The 25,805-nt window shown below is 34.4% G+C and overlaps 5 protein-coding genes across 8 annotated transcripts; 1 reads left to right on the top strand and 4 right to left on the bottom strand.

Moving 5' to 3' along the window:
• Positions 1-1,241: 1,241 nt before the first annotated feature.
• LOC25485276 (putative receptor-like protein kinase At4g00960) lies at positions 1,242-25,805 on the top strand. Of its 2 annotated transcripts, none has more exons than XM_039829974.1 (7): positions 1,242-2,286; positions 2,466-2,591; positions 2,847-2,983; positions 3,099-3,309; positions 3,390-3,627; positions 3,933-4,083; positions 4,217-4,713. In XM_039829974.1, exons 1-7 carry the CDS (start codon positions 1,494-1,496, stop codon positions 4,520-4,522), a joined length of 1,962 nt encoding a protein of 653 aa, XP_039685908.1. In that variant the 5' UTR covers positions 1,242-1,493; the 3' UTR covers positions 4,523-4,713. The 2 variants fall into 2 exon arrangements, with proteins under 2 accessions (XP_039685908.1, XP_039685909.1); XM_039829975.1 differs by lacking the exons at positions 1,242-2,286; positions 2,466-2,591; positions 2,847-2,983; ... (2 more) ...; positions 3,933-4,083; positions 4,217-4,713 and adding exons at positions 22,256-23,299; positions 23,478-23,603; positions 23,865-23,998; ... (2 more) ...; positions 24,923-25,073; positions 25,207-25,805.
• LOC112416536 (ATP-dependent DNA helicase PIF2) lies at positions 6,062-8,057 on the bottom strand. Its single transcript, XM_024770736.2, has 2 exons — positions 7,455-8,057; positions 6,062-7,136 (listed from the first exon to the last, which is right to left on the bottom strand). Exons 1-2 carry the CDS (start codon positions 7,924-7,926, stop codon positions 6,085-6,087), a joined length of 1,524 nt encoding a protein of 507 aa, XP_024626504.1. The 5' UTR covers positions 7,927-8,057; the 3' UTR covers positions 6,062-6,084.
• On the bottom strand, positions 8,483-11,380 carry LOC112416535 (uncharacterized). Its single transcript, XM_024770731.2, has 8 exons — positions 11,180-11,380; positions 11,019-11,090; positions 10,738-10,857; positions 10,505-10,639; positions 10,350-10,403; positions 9,818-10,256; positions 8,769-9,693; positions 8,483-8,656 (listed from the first exon to the last, which is right to left on the bottom strand). Exons 1-7 carry the CDS (start codon positions 11,241-11,243, stop codon positions 8,829-8,831), a joined length of 1,749 nt encoding a protein of 582 aa, XP_024626499.1. The 5' UTR covers positions 11,244-11,380; the 3' UTR covers positions 8,483-8,656; positions 8,769-8,828.
• On the bottom strand, positions 11,959-16,221 carry LOC112416537 (replication protein A 70 kDa DNA-binding subunit). 3 transcript variants are annotated; one of them, XM_039829979.1, is made up of 8 exons: positions 15,896-16,221; positions 14,637-15,090; positions 14,273-14,537; positions 14,043-14,139; positions 13,748-13,960; positions 13,519-13,648; positions 13,288-13,432; positions 13,058-13,172 (listed from the first exon to the last, which is right to left on the bottom strand). In XM_039829979.1, the coding sequence occupies exons 2-7, from the start codon at positions 14,784-14,786 to the stop codon at positions 13,349-13,351; spliced, it is 939 nt and encodes a 312-aa protein (XP_039685913.1). In that variant the 5' UTR covers positions 14,787-15,090; positions 15,896-16,221; the 3' UTR covers positions 13,058-13,172; positions 13,288-13,348. The 3 variants fall into 3 exon arrangements, with proteins under 3 accessions (XP_024626517.1, XP_039685913.1, XP_024626511.2); XM_024770743.2 differs by having other exon boundaries at positions 14,637-14,825; positions 15,896-16,220; XM_024770749.2 differs by lacking the exons at positions 13,519-13,648; positions 13,748-13,960; positions 14,043-14,139; ... (1 more) ...; positions 14,637-15,090; positions 15,896-16,221 and adding exons at positions 11,959-12,527; positions 12,630-12,671; positions 12,753-12,929 and having other exon boundaries at positions 13,288-13,483.
• LOC25485277 (uncharacterized) lies at positions 17,043-18,357 on the bottom strand. The gene is made up of 3 exons (XM_039829980.1): positions 18,174-18,357; positions 17,494-18,091; positions 17,043-17,404 (listed from the first exon to the last, which is right to left on the bottom strand). The coding sequence occupies exons 2-3, from the start codon at positions 17,902-17,904 to the stop codon at positions 17,150-17,152; spliced, it is 666 nt and encodes a 221-aa protein (XP_039685914.1). The 5' UTR covers positions 17,905-18,091; positions 18,174-18,357; the 3' UTR covers positions 17,043-17,149.

Raw genomic sequence — 25,805 nt, 5'->3', positions numbered from 1 at the left:
TATGCAAACAATCTGACATTAAATTAGTATATTAGCAAGAGTGAATGGTAGGATATAGTGAATCTACTTTAGAGCTTTTTTATATGTTAGAATGTTGAGTTCATGGAGTACAACTCATATATAGACACGTAAGAGGGGGAAAGGCAGAGTAGCTGGACTATTGTGAATCTCGACATAGCACCGTATGTGTTTATATAAATAACCACACATTTTTATGAATGAGTATTTTAGCAACCAACAGCTTTTCACTTGGACAGAATACCTAATTTTGCTTTTTGAAAAGAAAAAAAATCAAAATTGAAAGATAAAGTTGTAATTTTCGACAAGGCATTATCAAACAAAATGTAATTAAATGGGTCTTTTTATCCAAAAGAAAATGTGTAAATTGCTAAAATAAACCTTCATAAAATAGTTAGTCTATTTTAGCAATGTGTGTGTGACGTGTAACACTAAACCTTAATTCACTCATGTAATATTCGAATATATATTTGCAGAGGCATACACAATTGACCAAATGACACAAATTTGTAAAGGTGAGGTGTTGGACTTGAGTTGACTGACCATAAACTTTTACTAGTATTATTCCTCTATCTAGAGCAAATTTTGATGCTGTTGTTTTCCTCGTACATCTTCTTGACAACATGATGTTATTGACTTCTAACGTTAAAGTATGGAGGAGTGTTATTTAAACAACCATTTAGTGGACAACTTATGGGACAACCATAATTTACAAAGAAAAAGTAAGTATTAACACGAAAATCAAAGCAATCGAGAGATAAAGTAAAAAATAATGTGAGTATGAGAGAGAAAGTTGTCACAAAAGTTGTCAAAAAATAGATGTTTAAATATCATTTCTCTAAAATTTATGGACAACACGGCCAAACAGTACCCCACCATGACGTGAAAAAGAAATATGAAGGGAGGAAGAAGGAAGAATGGGGTAATGGTTTTGTTGGCTTTTCAATTGGCAGCGAATATTATGATCTCTTCAATACCACTTACTTGCAATTTTAACCATTAAGTTTACTCCTTTGGCATAAGTGGTCCATCCCTCAATTGTGACAACGCTGACGCACATGTGACATATCATTAAGTAACTAGGATGACACATGCGGTATGAATGCAGGCTATAGTTTTGACGACATAAAATCTTCATAATAATAAGTTGTGTGATGATTAACAAAGCGTTGCTTTCAAATATAAAAAACCTAGATGCAGTAATAGTAATAATTCAAAAATAGAAAGAAGGGAAAGAAAAATGCAAGCCATTAGTCATAAGTGTTTTGATTATAAAAATTAGATGTTACTAGCATATTTCATTTCTTTCACAACTGAATGATAAAAGTCTAAAAGCTTTGTTTCAACAAATTTTAGTCAACAAATAACTTCAACCACGGAAAATTAATTCATTGACCGACTTTCATATCCAAAGCTTCAATCATCCACTACTTAATAACCTGTTCTTGTTCCAAGACAGAGATCAATATATCAGAATGACAATTGTTTCTAGCAAGCTATTATTTTCCTTTTACTCTTTTCTCCTTTTTATTATCATCATCGTATCTCAAGCCCAGGGCCAACCAGATTTTATGCGCTACTCTTGTATAAACAATAATGGCAACTACACAGCCAATAGCACCTATCAAAACAACCTCAACACCCTTTTATCCAATCTCACTTCCAACACTCAAATCAACTACGGTTTCTACAATTTCTCTTATGGCCAAAACACTGATAAAGTAAACGCCATTGGACTCTGCAGAGGAGATGTTAAACCCGACCTTTGCCGCAGTTGTCTCAACGATTCAAGAGTTCTTCTCACAAAACTTTGTCCAACCCAAAAAGAAGCAATTAGTTGGTATGATAACTGCATGTTGCGTTACTCAAACCGATCAATATTTGGCATTATGGATGCTTCATTTTCATATTATAAGCGGAACAATAGAAATGTAACCGATGTGGATCAATTTAATCAAGTTCTTGGGAACTTGATGAGGAAACTCAATGAAATAGCTGCATCAGGTGATTCTCGTCGTAAGTTTGCTACCGCTAATGCAACTTTGAATTTTGAAACCATATATGGTCTTGTGCAGTGTACACCTGACTTGTCAGGACAAGATTGCAATGATTGTTTAGAGCGTGCTATTTCAGAAATTCCAAGTTTTTTTAATAACAAGATTGGTGGTAGAGTTCTCAAACTAAGTTGTAATATTAGATATGAAATATATTCCTTCTATGGTCCTACGACAGTAATAGACCAAGATGAAACCTCCCCACCAGAAGAAGGTAATAATTACTAATTGTCATTACCTAATCATACTTAATTACTACATGGTGATTACAGTTAGGTTACCTTGTTTTACTTGTTCTTATCTTGGCATTTTATTCATTAGTTAGTCGTTGTAGACTTGTTTGTTGGTAATATTTTACTATTCTTAATCTTTGAAATGTCTCATTATTTGCAGAAAAAAGCAAATCATCACATACTATCGCCACAGTTGTGCCGACTGTTGTTGTTGTTGCTGCTGCTGGCCTGCTAATTTTCATTTGCATATGCTTAAGGAAAAGGAAGGCAAAGATAAATCTCCAAGGTACGTGACTTTGTCTAAATTCGTTACTGTCTAAGTCGTGGTATGAATGCAGGATAATTTTGACAACATAAAATCTACTTCATAATAATAAGTTGTGATGGTTAACAAAGTTTTGCATTCAAAAAGAGAAAACCTAGATGCAGTAATTCAAAAATAGACAGAAGGCAAAGAAAAATGGAAGCCTTTGTACAATGTTTGATTTTAAAAATTAGATATTAGCATATTTTCCTAACATGCCTTGTACAATGTTTGAAGATATAAAAGAAGATGAAAATAATGATATTGAAATCGCTGAGTCATTGCTATTCAACTTCGAGACATTACGAGTTGCTACAAGTAACTTTTCTGAAGATAATAAACTTGGACATGGCGGATTTGGAGTTGTTTATCAGGTATAAATAATACTATTGATTTAGATTTAATAAAAAAAAAGAATACTGATGATTTACATGAACATCACTTTCTTCATCAAAATACTTATTATACAGAAATGAAATATATTTGCAGGGTATACTCGCCGGTGGACAAGTGATTGCGGTCAAAAGGTTGTCAACAAATTCAGGACAAGGGGATATTGAATTTAAGAATGAAGTGCTTTTAGTCGCTAAGCTTCAACATCGAAATTTAGTTAGACTACTTGGTTTTTGTCTAGAAGGAAGAGAAAGATTGCTTGTCTATGAATATGTTCCAAATAAAAGTCTTGATTATTTTATATTTGGTAGGCCATAATATATGCTTTATTAGATTGTTGCTCTCTTACATATGACAACTAAAATATCTAATTTTGTGTATGTATAGATCCAATAAACAAAGAACGATTGGATTGGGAAAGGCGCTACGAAATCATTGGAGGAATTGCAAGAGGTCTTCTTTACCTTCATCAGGATTCTCAACTTCGTATTATACATCGTGATCTTAAAGCAAGTAACATTCTCTTGGACGAAAAGTTGAATCCTAAAATATCTGATTTTGGTATTGCCAGACTACTTCTTGTCGATCAAACTCAAGTTAATACAAATAAAATCGTTGGAACATAGTAAGTATTAGAATATGATTTCCATATCTTGTTAAGTATAACTTTTTTCATCATTAATTTATCTAGTATTGTAAGTAATTCATTGATGTTGACTCTTAAAATAGTTGTTATGATATTTAAGCTCTTTTAAAGATGGCATGCATCATGGTTATAGGTGAAAAATCAACATTGTTTCTATGAACAAAAAAAAAAGCAAAACTGTTAGTAGGTACCATTGGCCTAAACAACTAAATCAAGTTGAATATTTGTGACTCGAAAAGACTCATTAGTTATGACTAATTAAACTTTTTCACTTTTATATGCAGTGGATATATGGCTCCTGAGTATGCAATGTTTGGAGAATTTTCGGTAAAATCAGATGTTTTTAGTTTTGGTGTACTAGTTTTGGAGATTATAAGTGGACAGAAAGCTTGTTGCGTTCTTCATGGGCAGAGTCAGGAGGATTTACTTAGCTTTGTAAGTCCTGTTCTCTCATTATTATTTCTTCCATGCCAATAAATAAGTATGCATTAAAAGATGAGTACATGAAATTAAGCATGTTAAGATTGAATTGTAATTAGTGATCTAAAAGGAATATGCAATTGTGCAGGCATGGAGAAACTGGAGAGAGGGTACAATCACAAATATAATAGATCCATCATTAAGCAATGGTTCACGAAATGAAATAATGAGATGCATTCACATTGCTTTACTATGTGTTCAAGAAAATTTGGTTGAAAGACCAATCATGGCAACCGTTGTAGTCATGCTTAGTAGTTATTCTATCTTTCTCTCCGTACCTTTGGAGCCTGCATCTATTGTGGGAGGTAGAACTAGAAGCCTTCGAGTTCGAGACATGCAATCTGAGGGAGAATCAATAAACCATGCTTCAATTAGTGACCCATACCCTCGATAGATTTCATTCATAAAGGTGATGTGGTGGATTAATGAGTATAATAATAAGTCATGCTTGTACTTTTAAACGGGAAATGCTGGTTCTCGCGGCATAATGTATAGTGAATAGTTCACGAGCATACGTAGCTTACTGAACAGTAATTTTTTTATTCAATACAAACTGCCCATGTATGGTTAGTGGGCCCTTGTTAATAGGCTGCTACACTGTTCGTGATTTTTTCGTCATAACTTTTTCGCTATATATAGCACCGTTCTTTTCAAACTAGTTAAATAAAGCGACATTTGATGATTGTGTAAAATATTTGTATATGTTGATTGTGTGAATACATGTATCCGTGAGTTGTAACTTTAACATCTGTACATTCACCCTTTAGGCTTTGTTTGGGAGTTTGGAGGGGTGGGGAAGCGAGGACTTCGGGGGTAAGAAATATAGAGGAAAATGAAGAAAATTTTCATATTTTTTTGAAGGAGTATTTGTTTAGAGAATGATAGACCAATGCTTGATTCATAGATTATGAATATTAAAAATATTATAACAACATATAATAAATTTGAAAAATTCATATAAACCCTCCAACCCCCAAAGAAAAAAAAAAAAAAAAAACTCTCCTCCAATACAACTTTTTAGTTTCCCCGAATGAGGAGGGTTTATGTATTAGGAACAAAAATTAACCCCCCAAAGCCCTCCCTTCTCAATGTCCTCTATTTCTTCCACTTACTCCTTCTTTTTTTTCAAAACCTTTTCTTCCCCTCCAAACTCGCAAACAAAGCCTTAGGTACCTAAGTCCTCATTCAAATCACACTAGTCCTTGCACCCGTGCTGCCGCACAGGTCATACAAATTGCATATGTGAAAATCATAAAAGCAAATTTTAATAGCAAGTACCAAACCTTGAAACATAAAGTTTATAAGTGAGTTAATACAATTGGGACACAATAAAATACAATTCATGATAAATTGCGAAAAACTTCTTTGTAAACGACATTTGAAGTACTTTTGATGCAAGCCCCATCTTCGTCTATCAGAAGTATTTTCAGCCCACTCCTAGAAGTCACACGTGAAATAGCAACATAAAGTTGACCATGAGAGAATACAGGTTGTGAGAGATATACTCCAACTTGTTTGAGAGATTGGCCTTGACTTTTGTTAATAGTCATTGCAAAGCATACACGGATGGGAAATTGTCTTCTATTGAATTTAAACGGAATTCTTGTGTCAGATGGTGAAAGAGATAATCTGGGGATATACACCTTTTCTCCAACATTGCTCCCTGTTATTACCTTTCCTTCAAGAACATATCTACCCATCTTTGTAATTAGCAACCTTGTTCCGTTGCAAAGGCCTGCAGTAATGTCCAAGTTTCGCAATAACATAACAGGGACTCCTACCTTCAACTTTATTTTGTGATTTGGAATACCAGATGCGTTAATTGTGTTCAAGAATTCCGGTGTGTGAATATCATCAGGCCTGTTAGCCATGGATGGCTTAGTCAATGGTGAATCACAACTAAGATAAATCTTTTCTTCACCAGGGACCAAAGACAACATATAACCATTAATTTCCTCAACAGTGACATTTTTGGGTGTCAATATGGCTCTTTCTTGGAAAAAAAGAAGGGTCATTCATATTCATAGCCAGAGATGGATATATAGCACCAACAATAGCAGCAATATGGTTACCTGTGCTATGAATAAGTATATCATCTGGAATTTGCACCCTAATATCATCGTCAATAACTTCACCAATGCTCCCATCACCGATTCCTAAAATCCAGTCGCTGAATTGTTTTCTTTCTTCAAGCTCCTCGCTTGAACAACCATGCAAGAGCCTCATGTTTGTTGTCAACGTTAGCACTTCACAATGGCGCCATATGGCCGACGAATTAACGCTAGAATTAACAACTTCTTGCCTATTTGCTTTGGGTACAACATGTAGAATCTGTCTGAAATCACCACCAAGTACAACCACCTTTCCACCGAATGGAATGTCCATTCTACCGTTGTTATGATGTCGCATTAAATCTCTTAGACTTCTATCAAGCACTTCGAACAAATGCTTGTGCATCATAGGTGCTTCATCCCAAATGATAAGCTTTGCGTTGATGATAAGCTCGGCTAAATTTGTTTTTGGAAAAATGCCGCAAGTAGAGCACTCGTCAACCATAATTGGTAAATTGAACCTTGAATGAGCAGTCCTTCCCCCAGGTATGAGCAGCGTCGCGATTCCACTTGATGCCGTGGTCAATACAATATCTCCCCTTGAACGCAATGCAGATGATAAAGCTCTCCATATATAAGTTTTTCCAGTTCCTCCATAACCATACACAAAGAATAAACCAGGCTTATTTGCATCTACTCTGGAAATGATTTTGTCATATACACTCCTTTGTTCCTGTGTCATTGTCAACATTAATGACTTGTGTTCCTTTTTTAATATATTTTTGTCATATTTCAACTCATCATACATCAACATATTGCGCACACGGTTGATCATCGAAGCGTCTGGTTGTGGCATCATTGGATAGTCATCTTTCATACTTTGACCATGCCCTCGTAACAATTTCTCGACCTCCGCGAGAGCATAACTTTGCAACTGATGGTCATCTAATACCAAATCTGCATGGTAAATGCAACATATTTAAAATCAGATCCTTACAGTTTGAAATCACACCGCAATGGCTGTGTGATCAGATTCTTACATTTTGTTAGCAAATGGAAAAAGGTGTAATAAAAATTAAAAACATTTCATGGATGTATCACTTGTTACTTCATCAAATGCCTCATATCCCTTTATTTCTAAAAATATGCAGCTGGATTGAATAAAAGGATCTTACCTTGAACGGATGGATAAGCACACAAACCTTATTTAACTCTTTTTATACACAAACAGAGTACATGATATAATAAATTTTTTTAAAGGTCAATATATCTTACCTTGAACGCGATGCAGCCGTCTTTGTGTGCTTAAAACATCGTCACTTAAATTCCGCCAAGTCTTCTCCCATACAACTTCAGGTCTAGAGAACTGATTGGTCACCAGTAAAGCAACAAACAATCTACGCATATAGCTGGCAGTTCCCCACATAGATGCTTGGTTAATTGCATCTATAAACTCCTTATCATCCTCCAACAATCCCAAAGCGAAGCAAGCTTCTTTAAAGGTTTTGTATTTTACACCTCCCACGGTTTTAATCTCATCGTACGATGCAGGGCCCTTGACATAGTTGAGTAAGGTTCTCAAATAGAATTTTTCACCAGAACCTAGGGGGACAAAGTGGATCCTGCCGATCGATACACCTTGTTTTCTTGGAGACCATCTGTGATCAGCTGCCTTCCACACAAATTTTAGAGGGAATTCTGAATAAGTAAGATCTTTTGCTTGAGGATATAATGTATTTGCCTCCATCCATGCCGCGAATTTGGTATCACGAATATGCGGTTTTTGGATGACATCTTCAAGGTCTTCATGATCTTCAAACGTGACAGGCTCCTCATCTTCTAAATGGAAGCTTAATCATTCAACGGAGGGTTCCCTGTAGTTAATATCAAATGAAAAGATTCTCCAAACTGCTTCGCATGCCGAAAGATACCTACAATCATAGTACATTTGGATTTCATCGTATGTCTGATCTTCAACGTTATGAAAGGTTGCAGTAACGCGATCGTGTCCTTTATTGACATATTTGAATAGATATTTAATGGACCTTGATTGATTACACCATTCCACGTTGATATGTGCATTGTACTTCAGCAGTAGATGTCGGTTGTACGGCACGACATATCTATTATCAGCGAATGCTTCACCTTTCTTAACAAACACACCGTTGTCTCTTCTTCTATAAACTGGGTAGCCCTCTGGATCAATTACTATTTGATCCACAAACTTCTTGGGAAAGTATTTGGTGCATTTGCGGTTGAGCATACATGGTGAACCATCATTTGTGGTCCACATGGACCATGGATCATAAGAGAAGACACAATATTATAAAGTCGAGGCTCACGGTCTTTATCTGGTATCTCTGCGCATATAATTTCGTCGATCTTGTTGGGATGAGAACACCGGAATTCTGGTTGTAGAAAGACCAGTATATGAGCATGTGGAAGACCCCTCTTTTGAAACTCAATGGTATATATTACTGCATATATTTGAATGACGAAAAACAATCTAAAATCAGACACTAATAATACAACAATAAAAAAGAGCTACTAACAACGATAAGATGCCAAAAAAAATAGAATAATAACTACCTGCTCTAACTTTCCCAAAAAGTTTGCCTTTTTTAATATCCTTTATCAACATGTTTAGCTTTATCTTGAATATCCGACTGACAAATCTGGTCTATCTTCAGGCCTTAACCCGTGCTTTTTCAAAAAAACCACTAACTCCGGCCATTTGTGATTGCACGTAAATGTAATGAAAAGATCAGGATATCCCACCCATGCACAAATTGCCATGGCATCTTGATAGTTTTGAATCATGTAGCGTGCTCCTCCTACAAACCTTGACGGGAGAACAATTCTTTTACCTGCAGTGGCTGGACTTGTTTCTCCCCTGAGTACTGCTTCATACAAACCCTTATACATATCAGCCCTAACTTCCTTTTGGTGATCTCTATACCACTTCAATCGCCAAGACTCTATCATACTGTATGCATCAACCAAAAACTGTTGGAAAAGCTGCCTACAGAAAACCAAGTGTGAAAACGACAGATCTCTTTGCTGTATTTTATAAGCAAACCACTCTTTCATAGAAACAAAAGGTCGTTTTATAGCTGACTTGGTATGAGTATCACTGAATTTTATGTCCCTTCGGAAGCCATCTTCTCCCCTAGAAAATATCAACGGATATTGCAAAGGCAAGTATGATGTTTCAAACACAGATATGCGTTTTAGGAGACCGGATTGTTCCTCGACCACAATATCTCTGTCGAAATCGGCTGAATCATAATCACCAACAACTAATGCCGCAACTTCGGATGCAGTCGGCATGTTGTATCTACGCCCATCATAACCTCTTTTCCCTAAAATACGCAATTTAATTTCAGGGGCATTGTTTTGCAGCAATTTATCTCGAGCTAGTCTATATGATTTGGCAAACGAATTGCTGCTGTCCAACATGTTCTTTAATTCCTCCACAATTGCGGACTTCAGCGAGTCCCTATCATCCTCCATCCTAAATAAGAAGAAGACAAACAATAACAATAAGATCTCAAAGTTATTGGTGAATACTTGACTACAGAGAACAATAGAGAGACATACTATAAATTGAAAAAATTGCTACTATACAAAAGTATTACCCAACAGCAGCCATCCGGTTTTTCAACTCGTTATCTGTGTCGTATATATAGAGTTGTGCAAACTTGGGGCTGTTACCAGGTGTTGGGAGTAAACTCCCTATTCGATGGTAATTTTCTCCGTTTAAGACATATATTGGTGGAGCGTTGCCATTATTATTTGTCTTGTCTATGTTCCCACCCATAGATGTAAATGAAAACATACTGTTGAAAGATCGAATGTTTTCAAGAAAGAATTTGCTTTTCCTGTCTTTCTTGTGATACAAATCATATAATGCTTTAGGTGGTCGCTTGAATGGTGCAATTTCTATCCTCCCTTGCATACAACACATTGAAAATTCAGGATTTGAAGTGTGCCGTGATTTACAAACCCTTTCGTCATACCACATCAATGCCTTGCAATTGGGACATTTTATACTTGGCTGACCAATGTCCAGATATTCTGCATTATGATTATAAATAATAATAGTTCTTAACTAAGATTAAGGAATTTATTAAGTCATGCATAAAATTGATAATAGAGGCAATTAACTACCCTTCAACTCAAGATCTTCTTCATCTTCCACTTCAATTACCGCGTCTTGAAATGCTGTTCCATAAAAATACACTAATGAGATAAGGCACAATAATCTGTGCATAACGAATACATTAAGCGACAAAAGAGATCATTATAGGGATAATTGTACTAACTATCAGAATTATCTGGAACTTCGTCGCTTTCACCATTCTCATTACAATGCATTGTTATGTCTTGTATTCTACAGCTTGTTTGAGAGCCGAGTATACCATGCTCTGAGTATTCTCCCTCAAGGTCAGTTAGATTACCTGATATGTAGAATAAATGCACATATCAAGGATAAAAACATTTAGCCAGGCACATAAGGTTTCAATTCATCTCATTGAATATTTCTAAATATACTAACCATCAAGATTATATGGGACCTCTTCGCTTTCACCATTCTCACTGCAATGCATTGGTATGTCCTGTATTCTACAGCTTGTTTGAGAGCCAAATGCAGTCATTTTAGTGTCTGTGGGATGACCTGCAATGTTAAATAAATATAAATCAATTATATAAACATTCTGGCAGCTGACGCATTCGTTGTTAATTCTAGTTTATAAATGTCACGGCCAACAAAAGATGATGGGTCATCATCCTCATCCATGAAAGATGAGCTAATATGATCCTGCAAAACATATTTACCGTGGCCAACAGGTGAGATCCTGGTGAGACAGGAACCGGGAGATTTGTTGCGGCGTTTAACTCTACCATCATCTGAAATATGAGACATAACTGGTTATGAAGGTCATCATCGTAACTACAATAAAAGAGTGACAAAAAAGGTTAGCACGCCAGATGCTTACCATTGCTTATATCAGTCGATGCTCGGATGCCTTCAAGAACTTTACGCTTCATACTTGATGACATGCTTGGTCTGGTTCAACTTGGTGATTTAAATAAAAGTTTCCTATGTTCTATGAATTCATGAAGAAAGGGACATGACTGTATGTGATGACTGCTTTAAACTAAGTCTGATTTTATCATATCAAACTAAACTTATTAATGAGCACTGAACCATGGTAATTGATTACGCAGAATTCAAAACATAGGAAACATTTATACACAATTTTATGTAACAACAATCTCTTTATTTGCTCACATTTAATGCTCCTACGGAAATATGAATAGGCACAATGTGATAGCAAAAGTGTGAGTGTTTTTAAGTGTGCAATCAATCTTTAAATAGTGGATGAGTTAACTCCTCATTATGTAAAATTACTACACACCTTGTTATCAATTTCTTGTCTGCAATAGCTTAATGAAATAAGCAAAGATTAAGGAAATAACCAAAGATTGTTTCGTTAATTTGTTTACTTCAGTAAATCATGGCTGAACTTCTGTAGATTAAACATTCGGAACAATTTGTAAAATATATAATGAACATTTTTTAAATCAGATGGATTCTTGTATTTATTATTCTCACCATAGGTTGAGCATAAGAACACACGCAATTTCCTGAAGTTGACATGTGTTTTATAAGGGACGATAGTTGTCTTACAATCTTACTAATAATTATAAGTTAGTTGTGCAGGTTCTCAATATTTACTAATATATAGTTACTTGTTACTCTCAAAATAATATATGAAATTAAAGTACAATTCTGATAGGAACTCTGAGCACATTAGGATCAACTTATTTCATTCACCAATTCTAAAAAAGGACCACAATTGAACATGATTTAAAACAAACATTGAGCTGCATGTTCAATAATAACCAAAGTTTTGAACCTAAACATACATAAAAAAAAGCAACAAAATTTAAAATAGCAATGACTTATTATTGATCCTCTAAATTTCAGTTCTTTGGCTCAATCTTAACAGATTTGAGCTTGACAGGCTTCGTAGCAGAGAAATCTCCAGCATCAACAGAAGGGGTCGAATCCAACAAACCTGTTCCAGCAGACCTTTTCCCAGACCTTTTCTCAGACACAACAGATTTGAGCTTGACAGGCTTAGTAACAGAGACATCTCCAACATTAGCAGACGGGGTCGAATCCAACAAAATTGTTCCAGCAGAATTCTTTCTAGACACTTTGCTGCAAGGTGTATTATCAACTTCTTTTCCCTTGTCATTGTTATTAGCCACAGAATCCATAGCATCCATAAGATTAACCACGGTATTGGATGAACCAGCACAAACGTTATCTAGATTCTGTAATAAAAAATGACATTAACATAAGGAAATTTATATTTAATCAGATCACGTGCCGCATGGAATATCAAATAAACTTTATGGAAAGAATTTATGTCACACCTCATCTAGCGTCTCATATGCTACATCTTCATTATCAGAAAGCTGAAGGTGCAGACAAAAACTATAAGAAAGAAACCATTCAACTCACAAATAATCAATGGGGGATGTTGTTGATTAATATACATTTATATCATGGAAAATAGCAAATTGATTGATCACATCCTCTTCGGCAGTTGTTCTCTTGACAGCATAATTGCGCCAATTATGAAGTAGATTACCATCACTGACCTCTACTTTGAACAACATTCGCTTGCCAACAAAGGAGTCAAGATCTGACGGATAATCAGACGAATTGTTGGGCTGATTGACATAACACATGTAATTAATATAACTCATTTGAAACAGAAAATGCACATAAATGGAGAACTCTATCATAACCATGGTTGTAACCGTTTTATGCAAGTTTGCAAGACACTAAGCAAACTTACCTGAGCATCAATCATGTCTTGTACAGTTCTGTTCACATAACTTGAAACGTTACGGTCAAATAGTATAAAGCTTGTTGATCCAGTGTTATCCATGACTTGAACATGCAATTTGAACCTATTTCAGAATATGCAACATTTGATAAATTAATTGACAAACAACATCACAAACAATTGAGCGCGAATTGATAATCATATTTATAGACAATTGGTTTTTTTGTGATTTTAATTACCTTGGCACTGCGTTCCTTCCAGTGTTACACTTTCCACAATACAAACGACCTGCAACAGTTCTCACTCTCCCTGCGCACTTTGTACATGCCTGGTAATACCAACTGTATTCTGATTCGATCCCACAAATTGTAGCGAGAACAATCCCTTGGCATTGCTCAAACAATAAAAAACGATAAAATGCAAAAACTTAACAAATCTCACTTCAATTCATACAATGTCACATAGTATACCTCAGTTGCCTCTATTAAGTCCTCAATTGTCATTCTCTTAGTCTGAAGCATATCATCAACCAAAGAGACAACTGTTGAAGTTGTATTCTGACTTATAGATTGAGACACTTGCACATCTCCACCATCAATTCTGGTTAGCAACCAATGGCAGAAGTCAATTAGAAGACTAAAGTCCAGCAATAATTTTAAAGAATGAAAAAAAAAATATGACAAATTGTAATTATATTACTTAGATTTGAATTCAATAGCTTCTGGCAAGTCACCCTCCAGTAGTAGTTTAGTTCCAAAAAAAGCATTGGAAACGCCCATGATCCCTTGGTATTTTTTTAGCTTGCATTGTTGGATCAAAACAATGACAGGTGATGATGGATCATGAGCTGCCAGGAATGAATTCATCCTCTCAGCATAGTTAGCCCATAAAGTGCAATGAACTCTCCTACTTCTGAAACACAGATATCACTTGGTTAATATAACTCAATAAAATTTGATAACATAAAACATCGAGTCATTTTTAAATCACGTACTCAGAATCTTGTAAGGTAAGATCCATTATCTTACTCCTACGGCCATTGACATCCCTCTCTTTCAATTCATCTCTCTCAACGACTTGTCCAATCACATCTGCGCATAATGGATTTACGGTAAAATGTTTATGGTAAAAAAAAAATATGCAAGAACAAATGAAAATAACATCATTTACTGTCAGTTGTAATATCTATATACTCAATATATTACTCCAAGTATAGACACTCACCGACAACCTTTTCCTCCCTCTCTGCCTCCAATATTTCATTGAAAGGCATAAAATCGAAATGATTTAAAGGAATGGTAGCTGCATCAATTTTAAAGAACTTCGTGTTGTCTATAAGGTTTAGCTTGAACCTATGTTGGGTAACCTGATACTTAGGATCGTTTTTAGTCACCAAAACATTTTCAATGTCGTATGTAGATCCCTCTTCTACGTTTGACCTTATCCTTGGCACCAAATGTTTCTTAGCAGATGCTTGTATCTTTCCAAGCTGTTTTTTTAATTTAAACAAAGGCGAAACATAAGACAACTTGAGCCAAATATAATTTTCAAAATATAAGACCACATAATATAATTTCAAAAAACCAACCTTGTCATCAAGCAATAGCATGTGAATAGAGTTATCCTCATTTGGGTTGTTGAACTCAGACACGGTCCAAACATGAACGACACGAACTCGAAGCTTGATGTTGATCTTTCCAGCAACAATGGCAGCAACAGGAGTGATGAGTGGAGCCATGGTGGTAGCAAGCGCCGTAAGGAAGAGTTTTACCTAGAACTGTGATTTCAATGTTCAGTGAATAATAGAGTGATGATCCTTGGTCTATATATACAACACAATCTGTGGTATCTCATTAAAATCCCACTACCCAACCAAACAGTCATTTGCAATATCAGTTTTTTTTTTTTAGTGTTGGGAGTGAAAAGTCTCAATAATTAGAATTAACAGTAGTTATAGCAATTGATATTCCATCAAAATAACTGCCAAGTCCATTGATATCCTTTGAATCAATCATGAGAAAATGATCTTTATCAATTCCAACCTACACAAATGTGGATATCTCATTAAAATCCCACTACCCAACCAAACAGTCATTTGCAATATCAGTTTTTTTTTTTTAGTGTTGGGAGTGAAAAGTCTCAATAATTAGAATTAACAGTAGTTATAGCAATTGATATTCCATCAAAATAACTGCCAAGTCCATTGATATCTTTTGAATCAATCATGAGAAAATGATCTTTATCAATTCCAAATAATTAGAGTAGCCAATATTAAATATGATTAATTGGCAAAAACTAATTCACGTATCAACCAATACAAATCAAAAGAAAATGTTGAACCTTTCATAGTCACAATTTCATGCTTAAGAAATAATGGCAGAGCCCCATGGCCATAATAGTTGGAGATAAACCCAACACATCTCATGCCCTGTTTTGCTGCTAATTACATAAAAGAACTTCTATAATCCTAGTACTCCCTGCCCAAAACTACACCGAACAATTAAACATTTGTTTTCAACAAAAATCTGAAATCTAAATGCTAATAACCCGATTTTGATCTTTTCTTAGAAATCAAGTTTGGGGACTAAAATCAATTCTACTATTTGTAGCCTTTGATTCTATAATTGATTATTACTTCTAGATGAATGAATCTAAACACAAATCAATCCACCCGCAACTCACTTTTAGTCAGAATCAATTCATTCAAAATCAAAATCAATCATTTTCAAAGCAGAACAAAACATATTAATCAATCAAAAGGGATACATACTAATAAAGTAGTAAAGTAATATAAAATTAAATTAACACAACAAAAACTACAAATTGATGATAAGACATAGTACATACCATTAGGGGCTAAAGAGGTCTTACAAAAATACCAACGAACAACATCTTCCAATCTAGCTATATTGGAAGGCGTGTTTTTCAACAAATCAGGAAGAAGAACAGGAGTATTACTCCCTTCCGCCATTCTTGTATGAGATGATGATCAATCAATTATTTGCGTGATGTGAACAACACGAATTAATTTGAGAAATTCAATTGAAACTTTCGAAAAAGAAAGAAGGGAATGATTGTTATGCTATGATGCTGTTGTTGTTGAATGTCAGGTGAAATTCAACCGCTTCACTGCTACCTGGTTGTTGTTTCCCGAACCCCTCTTTTCCCAATTTTTCTTAGTTATAGTTTTCATTTTGATTAAATCTTTTTTTCTGCAATTCCTTTTTTACCCCTATCTTTCCTCACATTTCATATAAGAATACATACTATACTATAACAAAGAAAAACAATGAAGTTTCAAATGTGTCGTGACATAACCAAACACCAAATATAACCAAATAAATAGTTCTCATTGTCAAACTCAAGGATCTTGAGAGGCATTAAGTAAGAACACATAAAGAAGTCCACCCCACTTTCTCAGTACAACAATCCAATATCAATATCAATATCAAACTCAAAGTTTGGCAAAAAGAAATACACCAAAAGGGAAGTGCTAGTGACAGCAAAAGGCACCAAAAAAGCAGCTGCTGCTACTAAACAGAAATGCAGCACAACTGCTAAAAAATCAGTAAACTAAAAATCAGCAAGCCTAAAAGTGCACAACCGCAAAAAAGTCAGCACCAAAACAGACCAAGAAACTGTTGCCAAGACATTCCTACCCCGCAAGGCACATCAACACCTTGGCCTCAAACACTCCCTTGGATTCCAACACCAATCATAATATCATTTGTGCTTGTGCCTTTAATATAATTGATATTGTTCAAATGAGTCGTTCTTCCAATGTTCGACTTCACAAACCTGAAATGCGATTTGTAATTCATCTTGAATGTAACATATAAACCAGCTCTAAATGATGCAGAAAATCACCTCGATCTCGCTCCAAATTATGCAGAAATTAACAATTACATTAATATATATCTTGATTGGCACAAAGAAAACAGAAAAGAACATAACAAAAATTCTCTGTGAAATGCAAAATACTCAAAGGATTGCATTGTGTTATTCATGAAAAACAGAAAACGGAAAGGACAGAAACACCACAATGGAAAATTACATCAAAGCTTAGTACAAAATGTCTTAGATCAAACTGGTAACCTAAACTCAACGACGAATCACACAGAAGTAGAGGGTTAAATTCATGCCAACCGCAGGAGCACCAACCACCACACGTACACCCTCCGCGAACTTTCTAGCCTTGACCATAAGCTCCCAACCTCCTCCAATCTTGAAGTTTGGAGCAGGATTCATTGAAAAACTGAGGGTGCAGTTCCATATGTTGCCATTTTCGTCCACCATATCTACTATCGAAGTTTCTCTATCCAAAGCCATTTGAGCAAAACCAACTTCAGCAAGTTCCTAAAAAAACATAAAAAATGTTTCAGCCTTATTCAAAAATATACGAAAAATATGTGTAATTGTTTAACACGATGATGCTTAACGTGTACCAAAAATCCACTTTCAACATCAGCAACAGCAAGCTTTTTCTCGTAAGTGAACTGAAAGTTCATCCCGTCATGCATGAATGGCCTTGGAACAAACCAGTCAACGGTGACTGGAACAGCACTGTGCTCAACCCTAAAATTCATTGGTGGGTTAAAAGTTGGGTAACGAATTCTTTTACCAAACTTGTTCTTCATTCTAATATCAAACCTTCCATCTCCCATAAACACAACTGTAACCCAGGAACCAAACTGCACTTTGTAGAAATCACGGATAGCGTGCCAGCCCTTTGTTAAATAAATCCCCTGGTTATTCCTTTCAACCAGCACTTCAAACTGATTGCGTTTTGGATCCACCAGAGTAGCATATTGTTGGATCTGGTCTCCAAAATCATGGGAAAACATCATGGGCAACATAATAGCACCCTGTGGAAACAAAAAACGTTGTTAGGGTTTTAAAAAAGAATAACAGATGGAAGGAAAACAGACCATACAAAACCACACACATAGTCAACGTCAACTTCAACCATGTATGTCCTATACTTAAGGCGTAGCTCGTTGATCCTCCTATCCATTTCAGTCACTGGATTGGGATCAAGTGGTGCTGCAAAAAAATGACACACCAAATATCATGCTTCAAACCGCAAAAATAAGGGAATTTTTAAGAAAAACTTGTGCATACATACCAATCAACATGCTGTAAGAGAGCATCGCCACATTGTTATGGTGGAAAGCCATGTCTGCGGCGCAGGAGGGTTTGGAGATGGTGGAATGACAAATCCTGATATGTTGTTTATAAAGGAGAGCAAAATTGTAACGGCAAAGAATTCATTGCAGAATGGAGAAAACCAAAAGCCTGTGGCTGTGTGCATTTCAATCATAATCATCCAGTGCAGTTACATTTGGAACTCAAAGATCAGAATTAAATAAATTAGGGTTAGGGAATTAGGTTTTAGGCAAATGAAGCATGCATTGTGAACCTTTGTATTATATATTAAGATGTCTCCACTTTAGTTATAATAAATCAATAAATAACAAAATATTTTACTAATTTATATGTTTGAAAAATCATTCATTATTTATAACTTTTTTTAAAGCTGTCATTCTATAATGTTACTTTTTAATATATTATATATTATATGTTATATTTTGCATATATATGCAAGCAATCTGACATTAAATTAGTATATTAGCAAGAGTGAATGGTAGGATATAGTGAATCTACTTTAGAGATGCTAAAAGTCCTTTTTTATATGTTAGAATGTTGAGTTCCATGGAGTAGGACTCATATATAGACACGTAAGAGGGGGAAAGGCAGGGTAGCTGGACTATTGTGAATCTCGACATAGTAACGTATGTGTTTATATAAATAACCACACATTTTTATGAATGAGTATTTTAGCAACCAACGGCTTTTCACTTGGACAGAATACCAAATTTTGCTTTTTGAAAAGAAAAAAATCAAAATTGAAAGATAAAGTTGTAATTTTCGACAAGGCATTATCAAACAAAATGTAATTAAATGGGTCTTTTTATCCAAAAGAAAATGTGTAAATTGCTAAAATAAACCTTCATAAAATAGTTAGTCTATTTTAGCAATGTTTGTGTGACGTGTAACACTAAACCTTAATTCACTCATATAATATTCGAATATATATTTGCAGAGGTATACACAATTGACCAAATGACACAAATTTGTAAAGGTAAGGTGTTGGACTTGAGTTGACTGACCATAAACTTTTACTAGTATTATTCCTCTATCTAGAGCAAATTTTGATGCTGTTCTTTTCCTCGTACATCTTCTTGACAACATGATGTTATTGACTTCTAACGTTAAATTATGGAGGAGTGTTATTTAAACAACCATTTAGTGGACAACTTATGGGACAACCATAATTTACAAAGAAAAAGTAAGTATTGACACGAAAATCAAAGCAATAGAGAGATAAAGTAAAAAATAATGTGAATATGAGACAGAAAGTTGTCACAAAAGTTGTCAAAAAATAAATGTTTAAATATCATTTCTCTAAAATTTATGGACAACGCGGCCAAACAGTACCCCACCATGACGTCAAAAAGAAATATGAAGGGAGGAAGAAGGAAGAATGGGGTAATGGTTTTGTTGGCTTTTCAATTGGCAGCGAATACTATGATCTCTTCAATACCCCACCTGCAATACCCCACCATGGACTTATCTTTTTTATCTGAGTTTGATCCTTTCGAAAGTTAGGTTCAGGCAAGGGCTCACTTCACATAATGCCAACATCTTCGTTGATGAGGTGTGGAAGTCTTGGAAAACCACAACTTTAGTTGTGTTTCTAATACTGCGATCTCGTCTTATCATCTTACAATGGAAGCTAACAACATGTGTGTTATTCATAACATGACTTGCTTTTCTAGTTCACCGAATACAAGTCTTATGGACAAATAGGTTTAATCAAATTCTTCTCATCACAATTGCATCATTAATAATTTTGATGACAATTTTTTTAAAGAAGCTAAATTAATTCATCCAAATTGCACAGGGAGAATCAAAACCTGAGACTTTGAGGAGGAGCACACTCCTATATCTCAAGTCAATACCACCAGATCAACCCAAATGGATTAATGTTGATGACAATTGTTTAAGCAACCCTATTAAAACTATAATTGGAAGCTTACTTGAGTCTTGGATCTCAAATTTATCAGGTTACATTGTAAGTGCAAGTAACGTCCACCTTGTCGAGCTTCATATCATTCATCGATGACTTCTATTTGCTAAGGATTAACTTTCAAATGGTTATTTGCTACACAAATTTATTTCGATGTGTCCACATCCTTAAGGAGCTACTACTCTTGGATTAACCATTGTATTCTAACTTCTTCAATACAACAATAATTTCTAGTGATCCGAATCATATTCAAGCCCTTCCATTGTTCTACCTCCTATATATTCATTACCAAACTTCCCCTTAAAAAATTGTCCTCCATGGTGGAGTTCTACTTGAAATTTAGGGTCATCCGTCTCCGTGATATAAATAATAACAAGAACAACAAGCTCAAAATATCAACAACAATAAGAATAAACTCATATTAACAATAAAAAGAATAACATCAATGATAGTTCAGAGATCTTATTGGAAGAGGTTAACTGACGGTCGCTAAATGTTAACCAATTGTTATTATATTTTTAGGAAGAGAAATCTTAATCAGTTTCACATAAAAAGTAATATTTACATTAAAAGTTGTATAATCAATGCATTAAAAGTTTAAAAAATATCTTTTTTAATTTATAATTTCTTTTTCTGACTTTCTTAACCAGTGATCCGGAGACATTGGTTAACATGACCCATCAAAATATTAGCAAATGTAAAATATATTAACAAATGTGAAATAAATTAACAGTATCAAAACATAAAATAAATCCCCCTCAACAAAAACAACGGCTGCCTCTAAACTACAGGAAACAAAGTAGCCATAATAAAAAAATAAACAACATCATCATAGGTACTACAGGAGGCTACAACAACAGCAAAACCCCAAAAAGGCAAGACGCCCAAATTGACCAGGAAAGAATCAAAACAAATAATCAATAACAAATGTATCCGTTTCACTGACTCATCCACCAAAGAATATCAAAAATAAAATAACTCAATTATTCGTCTAAGGTGCATTTTGTTGGAATTCAGATAAGATTGAAGGTTTCGTTTCGTTTTGTCTTTTTTTTTTTTTTTTTTTTTGTGGTAGACGAGATTTAAATTCCAACCTTGCATATTTATGCTTTGTCCCTACCAACCCGAACTTCAAGAAGTTAGAAAAGTTATGGCCTTAGAAATAAAATATACTAATTATTATGTGGAAAAAAAAGTTATAAATAAATATGGATATTAGGTGGTTAGTGATGTGTAAAAAGACTGTCATGTAATAGTCCATGTCAACAGTTGACTATCGGTCAACTAACAGAAGGTCTTGATTAAAAAAAATAGTTCAAGTATCTAATTAGAAAATAATTAATTTAGGGACCTATATAAAAGATTTCAAATAGTTGAGGAACCTACATATTAATTAAACATAAAGTTAGGCAAATTCTACAATACATTCAAAAATTTAAGTGTATTGGTACATCAAATCATTAAATTAATAGGTAATGTGTTATTTTTTGAAGAGAAAATTTATTTTCTATCACCTATAATTGTAATAATTAAATCTTACTTACCAAAAACATCGACGAAATAAAATTTATTTTTTCTGAATTTTTAGTACTCATAATAGAGAATTTAGATTGTCCACGTGAGCTTAACTCAGTTGGTAAGGATAATGCATAATATATGCAAGGTTCGGAGTTCGAATCCCGGCCACCACCAAAAAAAGAGAATTTTGATTATTTTTTACAATAAAATGTAAACAATTAGTATGATTTTTAAAAATAATGAAATGATGTTTTTCCTTATGAAATGATATTTTTTAAAATATAAATATCAATAAATAGCTCTTTATACTTGTAAAAAATAAAACAAATAGCTCTTTATTTCATAAAGATGATAATTAATTTATAGATTTTTAAAATAAGAGTACCAGTACACCTTAATTTACATATGTTTCTTAGAAGTTCCCTATTAGAGACACATTAGGGGGTGCCTTTTAGCTATAATAATTGTTTTTACTTTATGTTAATGTTTTCTTATTTTGTGAGTGTCTACACCTTTCATTTTCATTTGGTCTTGTAACTATACAAGTCTTCAAATTGAAAAACTTCCGAGCATTTTCCATCTTGTACTTGTTTGTTTTCATGCAATGCATATGGAGCCCATAATAAAAGCTACTACTAAATCTTGACCCAAAAGTCTCACTTTTGAAACATTACTCAAACGACCTTTCACATAAAATCATAAAAGACTCGAAGCTTTGTCTCAAACCACATATTTTACTCAACAAATCATTTCACCCAGTTCAAATTAACTGATTGACTTTCATATCCAAAGCTTCAATCCTCCATTTCTTAATTACCTGTTCTTGTTCCAAGACAGAGATCAATATACACGAATGACAACTGTTTCTAGCAAGCTATTATTTTCCTTTTATTCTGTTCTTTTTATTATCATTATCGTATCTCAAGCCCAAGGCCAACCAAATTTTTTGCGCAACTATTGTATAAACAATAATGGCAACTACACAGCCAATAGCACCTATCAAAACAACCTCAGCACCCTTTTGTCCAATCTAACTTCCAACACAGAAATCAACTACGGTTTCTACAATTTCTCTTATGGCCAAAACACTGACAAAGTAAACGCCGTTGGCCTCTGCAGAGGAGATGTTAAACCTGACGTTTGCCGAAGTTGTCTCAATGATTCAAGAGTTCTTCTCACAAAACTTTGTCCAAACCAAAAAGAAGCGATTGGTTGGTATGTTGACTGCATGTTGCGTTACTCAAACCGATCAATATTCGGCGTTATGGAAGCTTCACCTTCATATTTAAAGTGGACCTTGAAAAATGCAACCGAGGTGGATCAATTTAATCAAGTTCTTGGGAACTTGATGAGGAAACTCAAAGAAATAGCAGCATCAAGTGATTCTCGTCGTAAGTTTGCTACCGCTAATGCAACTTTGAATTTTGAAACCACATATGGTCTTGTGCAGTGTACACCTGATTTATCACAGCAAGATTGCAATGATTGTTTAGAGCGTGCTATTTCAGAAATTCCTATTTATTTTAATAACAAGGTTGGCGGTATAGTTCTCAAACCAAGTTGCAATATTAGACATGAAATCTATTCCTTCTATGATCCTACACCTGTAATAGACCCAGGTGAAACCTCCCCATCAGAAGAAGGTAATTACTAATTGTCGTTAATTAATCATCTTAATTGCTCGTTACAACATATTTACAATTAGGTGGTCTTGTTTTACTCGTTCCTTTCTTGGAGTTTTTCTCATTAGTTAGTCATTATAGACCTTGTTTGTTGGTATTATTTTACTATTCTTAATCTTTGAAATGTATCATTTTACAGAAAAAAGCAAATCATCACATACTACCATCGCCATAGTTGTGCCGACTGTTGTGGTTGTTGTTGCTTCCCTGCTAATTTTCATTTGCATATGCGTAAGGAAAAGGAAGGCAAAGATAAATCTCGAAGGTATGTGACCTTTCCTAAATTTGTTAGACTGTCTAAGTCGTGGTATGGATGCAGGATAATTTTGACGACATAAAATTTACTTCATAATAATAAGTTGTGATGGTTAACAGAGTTTTGCATTCAAATAGAGACAACCTAGAAGCAGTAATTCCAAAAGAGACAGATGGCAAAGAAAAATGGAAGCCAATAGTTATAAGTATTTTGATTTTAAAAATTAGATATTAGCATATTTTTCTAACATGCCTTGTACATTGTTTGAAGATATAGAAGATGATAATAATGATATTGAAATCGCTGAGTCATTGCTATTCAACTTCGAGACATTACGAGTTGCTACAAGTAACTTTTCTGAAGCTAATAAACTTGGACATGGCGGATTTGGAATTGTTTATCAGGTATATATATAATACTATTGATTTAGATGAACATCACATTCTTCATCATTAAAGTACTTATTATACACAAATGAAATATATTTACAGGGTATACTCGCCGGTGGACAAGTGATTGCGATCAAAAGGTTGTCAACAAATTCAGGACAAGGGGATATTGAATTTAAGAATGAAGTGCTTTTAGTCGCTAAGCTTCAACATCGAAATTTAGTTCGACTACTTGGTTTTTGTCTAGAAGGAAGAGAAAGATTGCTTGTCTATGAATATGTTCCGAATAAAAGTCTTGATTATTTTATATTTGGTAGGCCATAATATATGCTTTATTAGATTGTTGCTCTCATGCATATGACTACTAAAATATCTAATTTTGTGTATGTATAGATCCAATAAAGAAAGCACAATTAGACTGGGAAAGGCGCTACAAAATCATTGGAGGTATTGCTAGAGGCCTTCTTTACCTTCATCAGGATTCTCAACTTCGTATTATACATCGTGATCTTAAAGCGGGTAACATTCTCTTAGACGAAAAATTGAATCCTAAAATATCAGATTTTGGTATCGCCAGACTACTTCTTGTCGATCAAACTCAAGTAAATACAAATAAAATCGTTGGAACATAGTAAGTATTATGATATGATTTCCATATCTTGTTAAGTACAATTTTTTTCATCATTAATTTTTCTTGTATTGTATGTAATTCATTGATGTTGACTCCAAAAATAGTTTTTATGATATTTAAGCTCTTTTAAAGATGGTATCATGCATCATGGTAATTGGTGAAAAATCAAAATTGTTTTTTTGAATAAAAAATAAATCAAATTTGTTAATAGGTATCATTGGCCTTAACAACTAATTCAAGTTGATTACTTGTGACTCGGAAAGACTAATTAGTTCTGACTAATTAAACTTTTTCACTTTTTTATGTAGTGGATATATGGCTCCCGAGTATGTAATGTTTGGAGAATTTTCGATAAAATCAGACGTTTTTAGTTTTGGGGTGCTAGTTTTGGAGATTATAAGTGGCCAGAAAGCATGTCACGTTTTTCATGCACAGCGTTCGGAGGATTTACTTAGCTTTGTAAGTCCTGTTCTCTCATTATTATTTCTTCAATGCCAATAAAAAAGTATGCATTAAAAGATGATTTCATTAAATTAAGCATGTTAAGATTGAATTGTAATTAGCGATATAAAAGGTATATGCAATTGTGCAGGCATGGAGAAACTGGAGAGAGGGTACAATCACAAATATAATAGATCCATCATTAAGCAATGGTTCACGAAATGAAATAATGAGATGCATTCACATTGCTTTACTATGTGTTCAAGAAAATTTGGTTGAAAGACCAATCATGGCAACCGTTGTACTCATGCTTAGTAGTTATTATATCACTCTCGCTGTACCTTTGGAGCCTGCATCTATTGTGGGAGGCAGAAGTAGAAGCCTTCCAGTTCGAGACATGCAATTTGAGGGAGAATCAAGAAACCATGCTTCAATTACTGATCCATACCCTCGATAGATTTCATTCATAAGGGTGATGTGGGGTCATGCATTTATTTTGAAACTCATTAAATAAAGTGACATTTGATGATTGTGTAAAATATTTGTATATGTGGATTGTGTAGTGAAATACATGTATCCGTGAGTTGTAACTTCAACATGGTTACATGCACCCTTTAGGTACCTAAGTCCTCATTCAAACCATATGTCTCCACTTTAGAGGATGCAAAAGGTCCTTTTTTAGAAATTTGTTGTTCACACATGTGATAAGGCTGAAACACATCATTAAAAGACAAAAGGCTGGTTTTACTA

This window comes from Medicago truncatula, chromosome 1 (genome assembly GCF_003473485.1).
Source record: "Medicago truncatula cultivar Jemalong A17 chromosome 1, MtrunA17r5.0-ANR, whole genome shotgun sequence".
In the NCBI taxonomy this organism is placed as follows: domain Eukaryota; kingdom Viridiplantae; phylum Streptophyta; class Magnoliopsida; order Fabales; family Fabaceae; genus Medicago; species Medicago truncatula.
Note: the sequence above shows the minus strand (reverse complement) of the source record. Positions and strands in the feature narration are given on the sequence as shown.

What these genes read in the sequence shown, in the direction of transcription:
- LOC25485276 (XM_039829974.1), top strand. Translation starts at nt 1,494, where the DNA reads ATGACAATTGTTTCTAGCAAGCTATTATTTTCCTTTTACTCTTTTCTC. An exon ending in GATTTGGAGTTGTTTATCAG is followed by an intron (nt 2,984 to 3,098) that starts GTATAAATAATA and finishes ATATATTTGCAG; the next exon opens with GGTATACTCGCCGGTGGACA. An exon ending in AGGAGGATTTACTTAGCTTT is followed by an intron (nt 4,084 to 4,216) that starts GTAAGTCCTGTT and finishes GCAATTGTGCAG; the next exon opens with GCATGGAGAAACTGGAGAGA.
- LOC112416536 (XM_024770736.2), bottom strand. Translation starts at nt 7,926, where the DNA reads ATGGAGGCAAATACATTATATCCTCAAGCAAAAGATCTTACTTATTCA. An exon ending in ACGGCTGCATCGCGTTCAAG is followed by an intron (nt 7,137 to 7,454) that starts GTAAGATATATT and finishes TTTACCATGCAG; the next exon opens with ATTTGGTATTAGATGACCAT.
- LOC112416535 (XM_024770731.2), bottom strand. Translation starts at nt 11,243, where the DNA reads ATGTCATCAAGTATGAAGCGTAAAGTTCTTGAAGGCATCCGAGCATCG. An exon ending in AGTTCCAGATAATTCTGATA is followed by an intron (nt 10,404 to 10,504) that starts GTTAGTACAATT and finishes TTTATGGAACAG; the next exon opens with CATTTCAAGACGCGGTAATT. An exon ending in AACCGGATGGCTGCTGTTGG is followed by an intron (nt 9,694 to 9,817) that starts GTAATACTTTTG and finishes CTTCTTATTTAG; the next exon opens with GATGGAGGATGATAGGGACT.
- LOC112416537 (XM_039829979.1), bottom strand. Translation starts at nt 14,786, where the DNA reads ATGGCTCCACTCATCACTCCTGTTGCTGCCATTGTTGCTGGAAAGATC. An exon ending in TGCTATTGCTTGATGACAAG is followed by an intron (nt 14,538 to 14,636) that starts GTTGGTTTTTTG and finishes TTAAAAAAACAG; the next exon opens with CTTGGAAAGATACAAGCATC. An exon ending in ACTTAATAGAGGCAACTGAG is followed by an intron (nt 13,433 to 13,518) that starts GTATACTATGTG and finishes AGCAATGCCAAG; the next exon opens with GGATTGTTCTCGCTACAATT.
- LOC25485277 (XM_039829980.1), bottom strand. Translation starts at nt 17,904, where the DNA reads ATGTTGCCCATGATGTTTTCCCATGATTTTGGAGACCAGATCCAACAA. An exon ending in ATGTTGAAAGTGGATTTTTG is followed by an intron (nt 17,405 to 17,493) that starts GTACACGTTAAG and finishes ATGTTTTTTTAG; the next exon opens with GAACTTGCTGAAGTTGGTTT.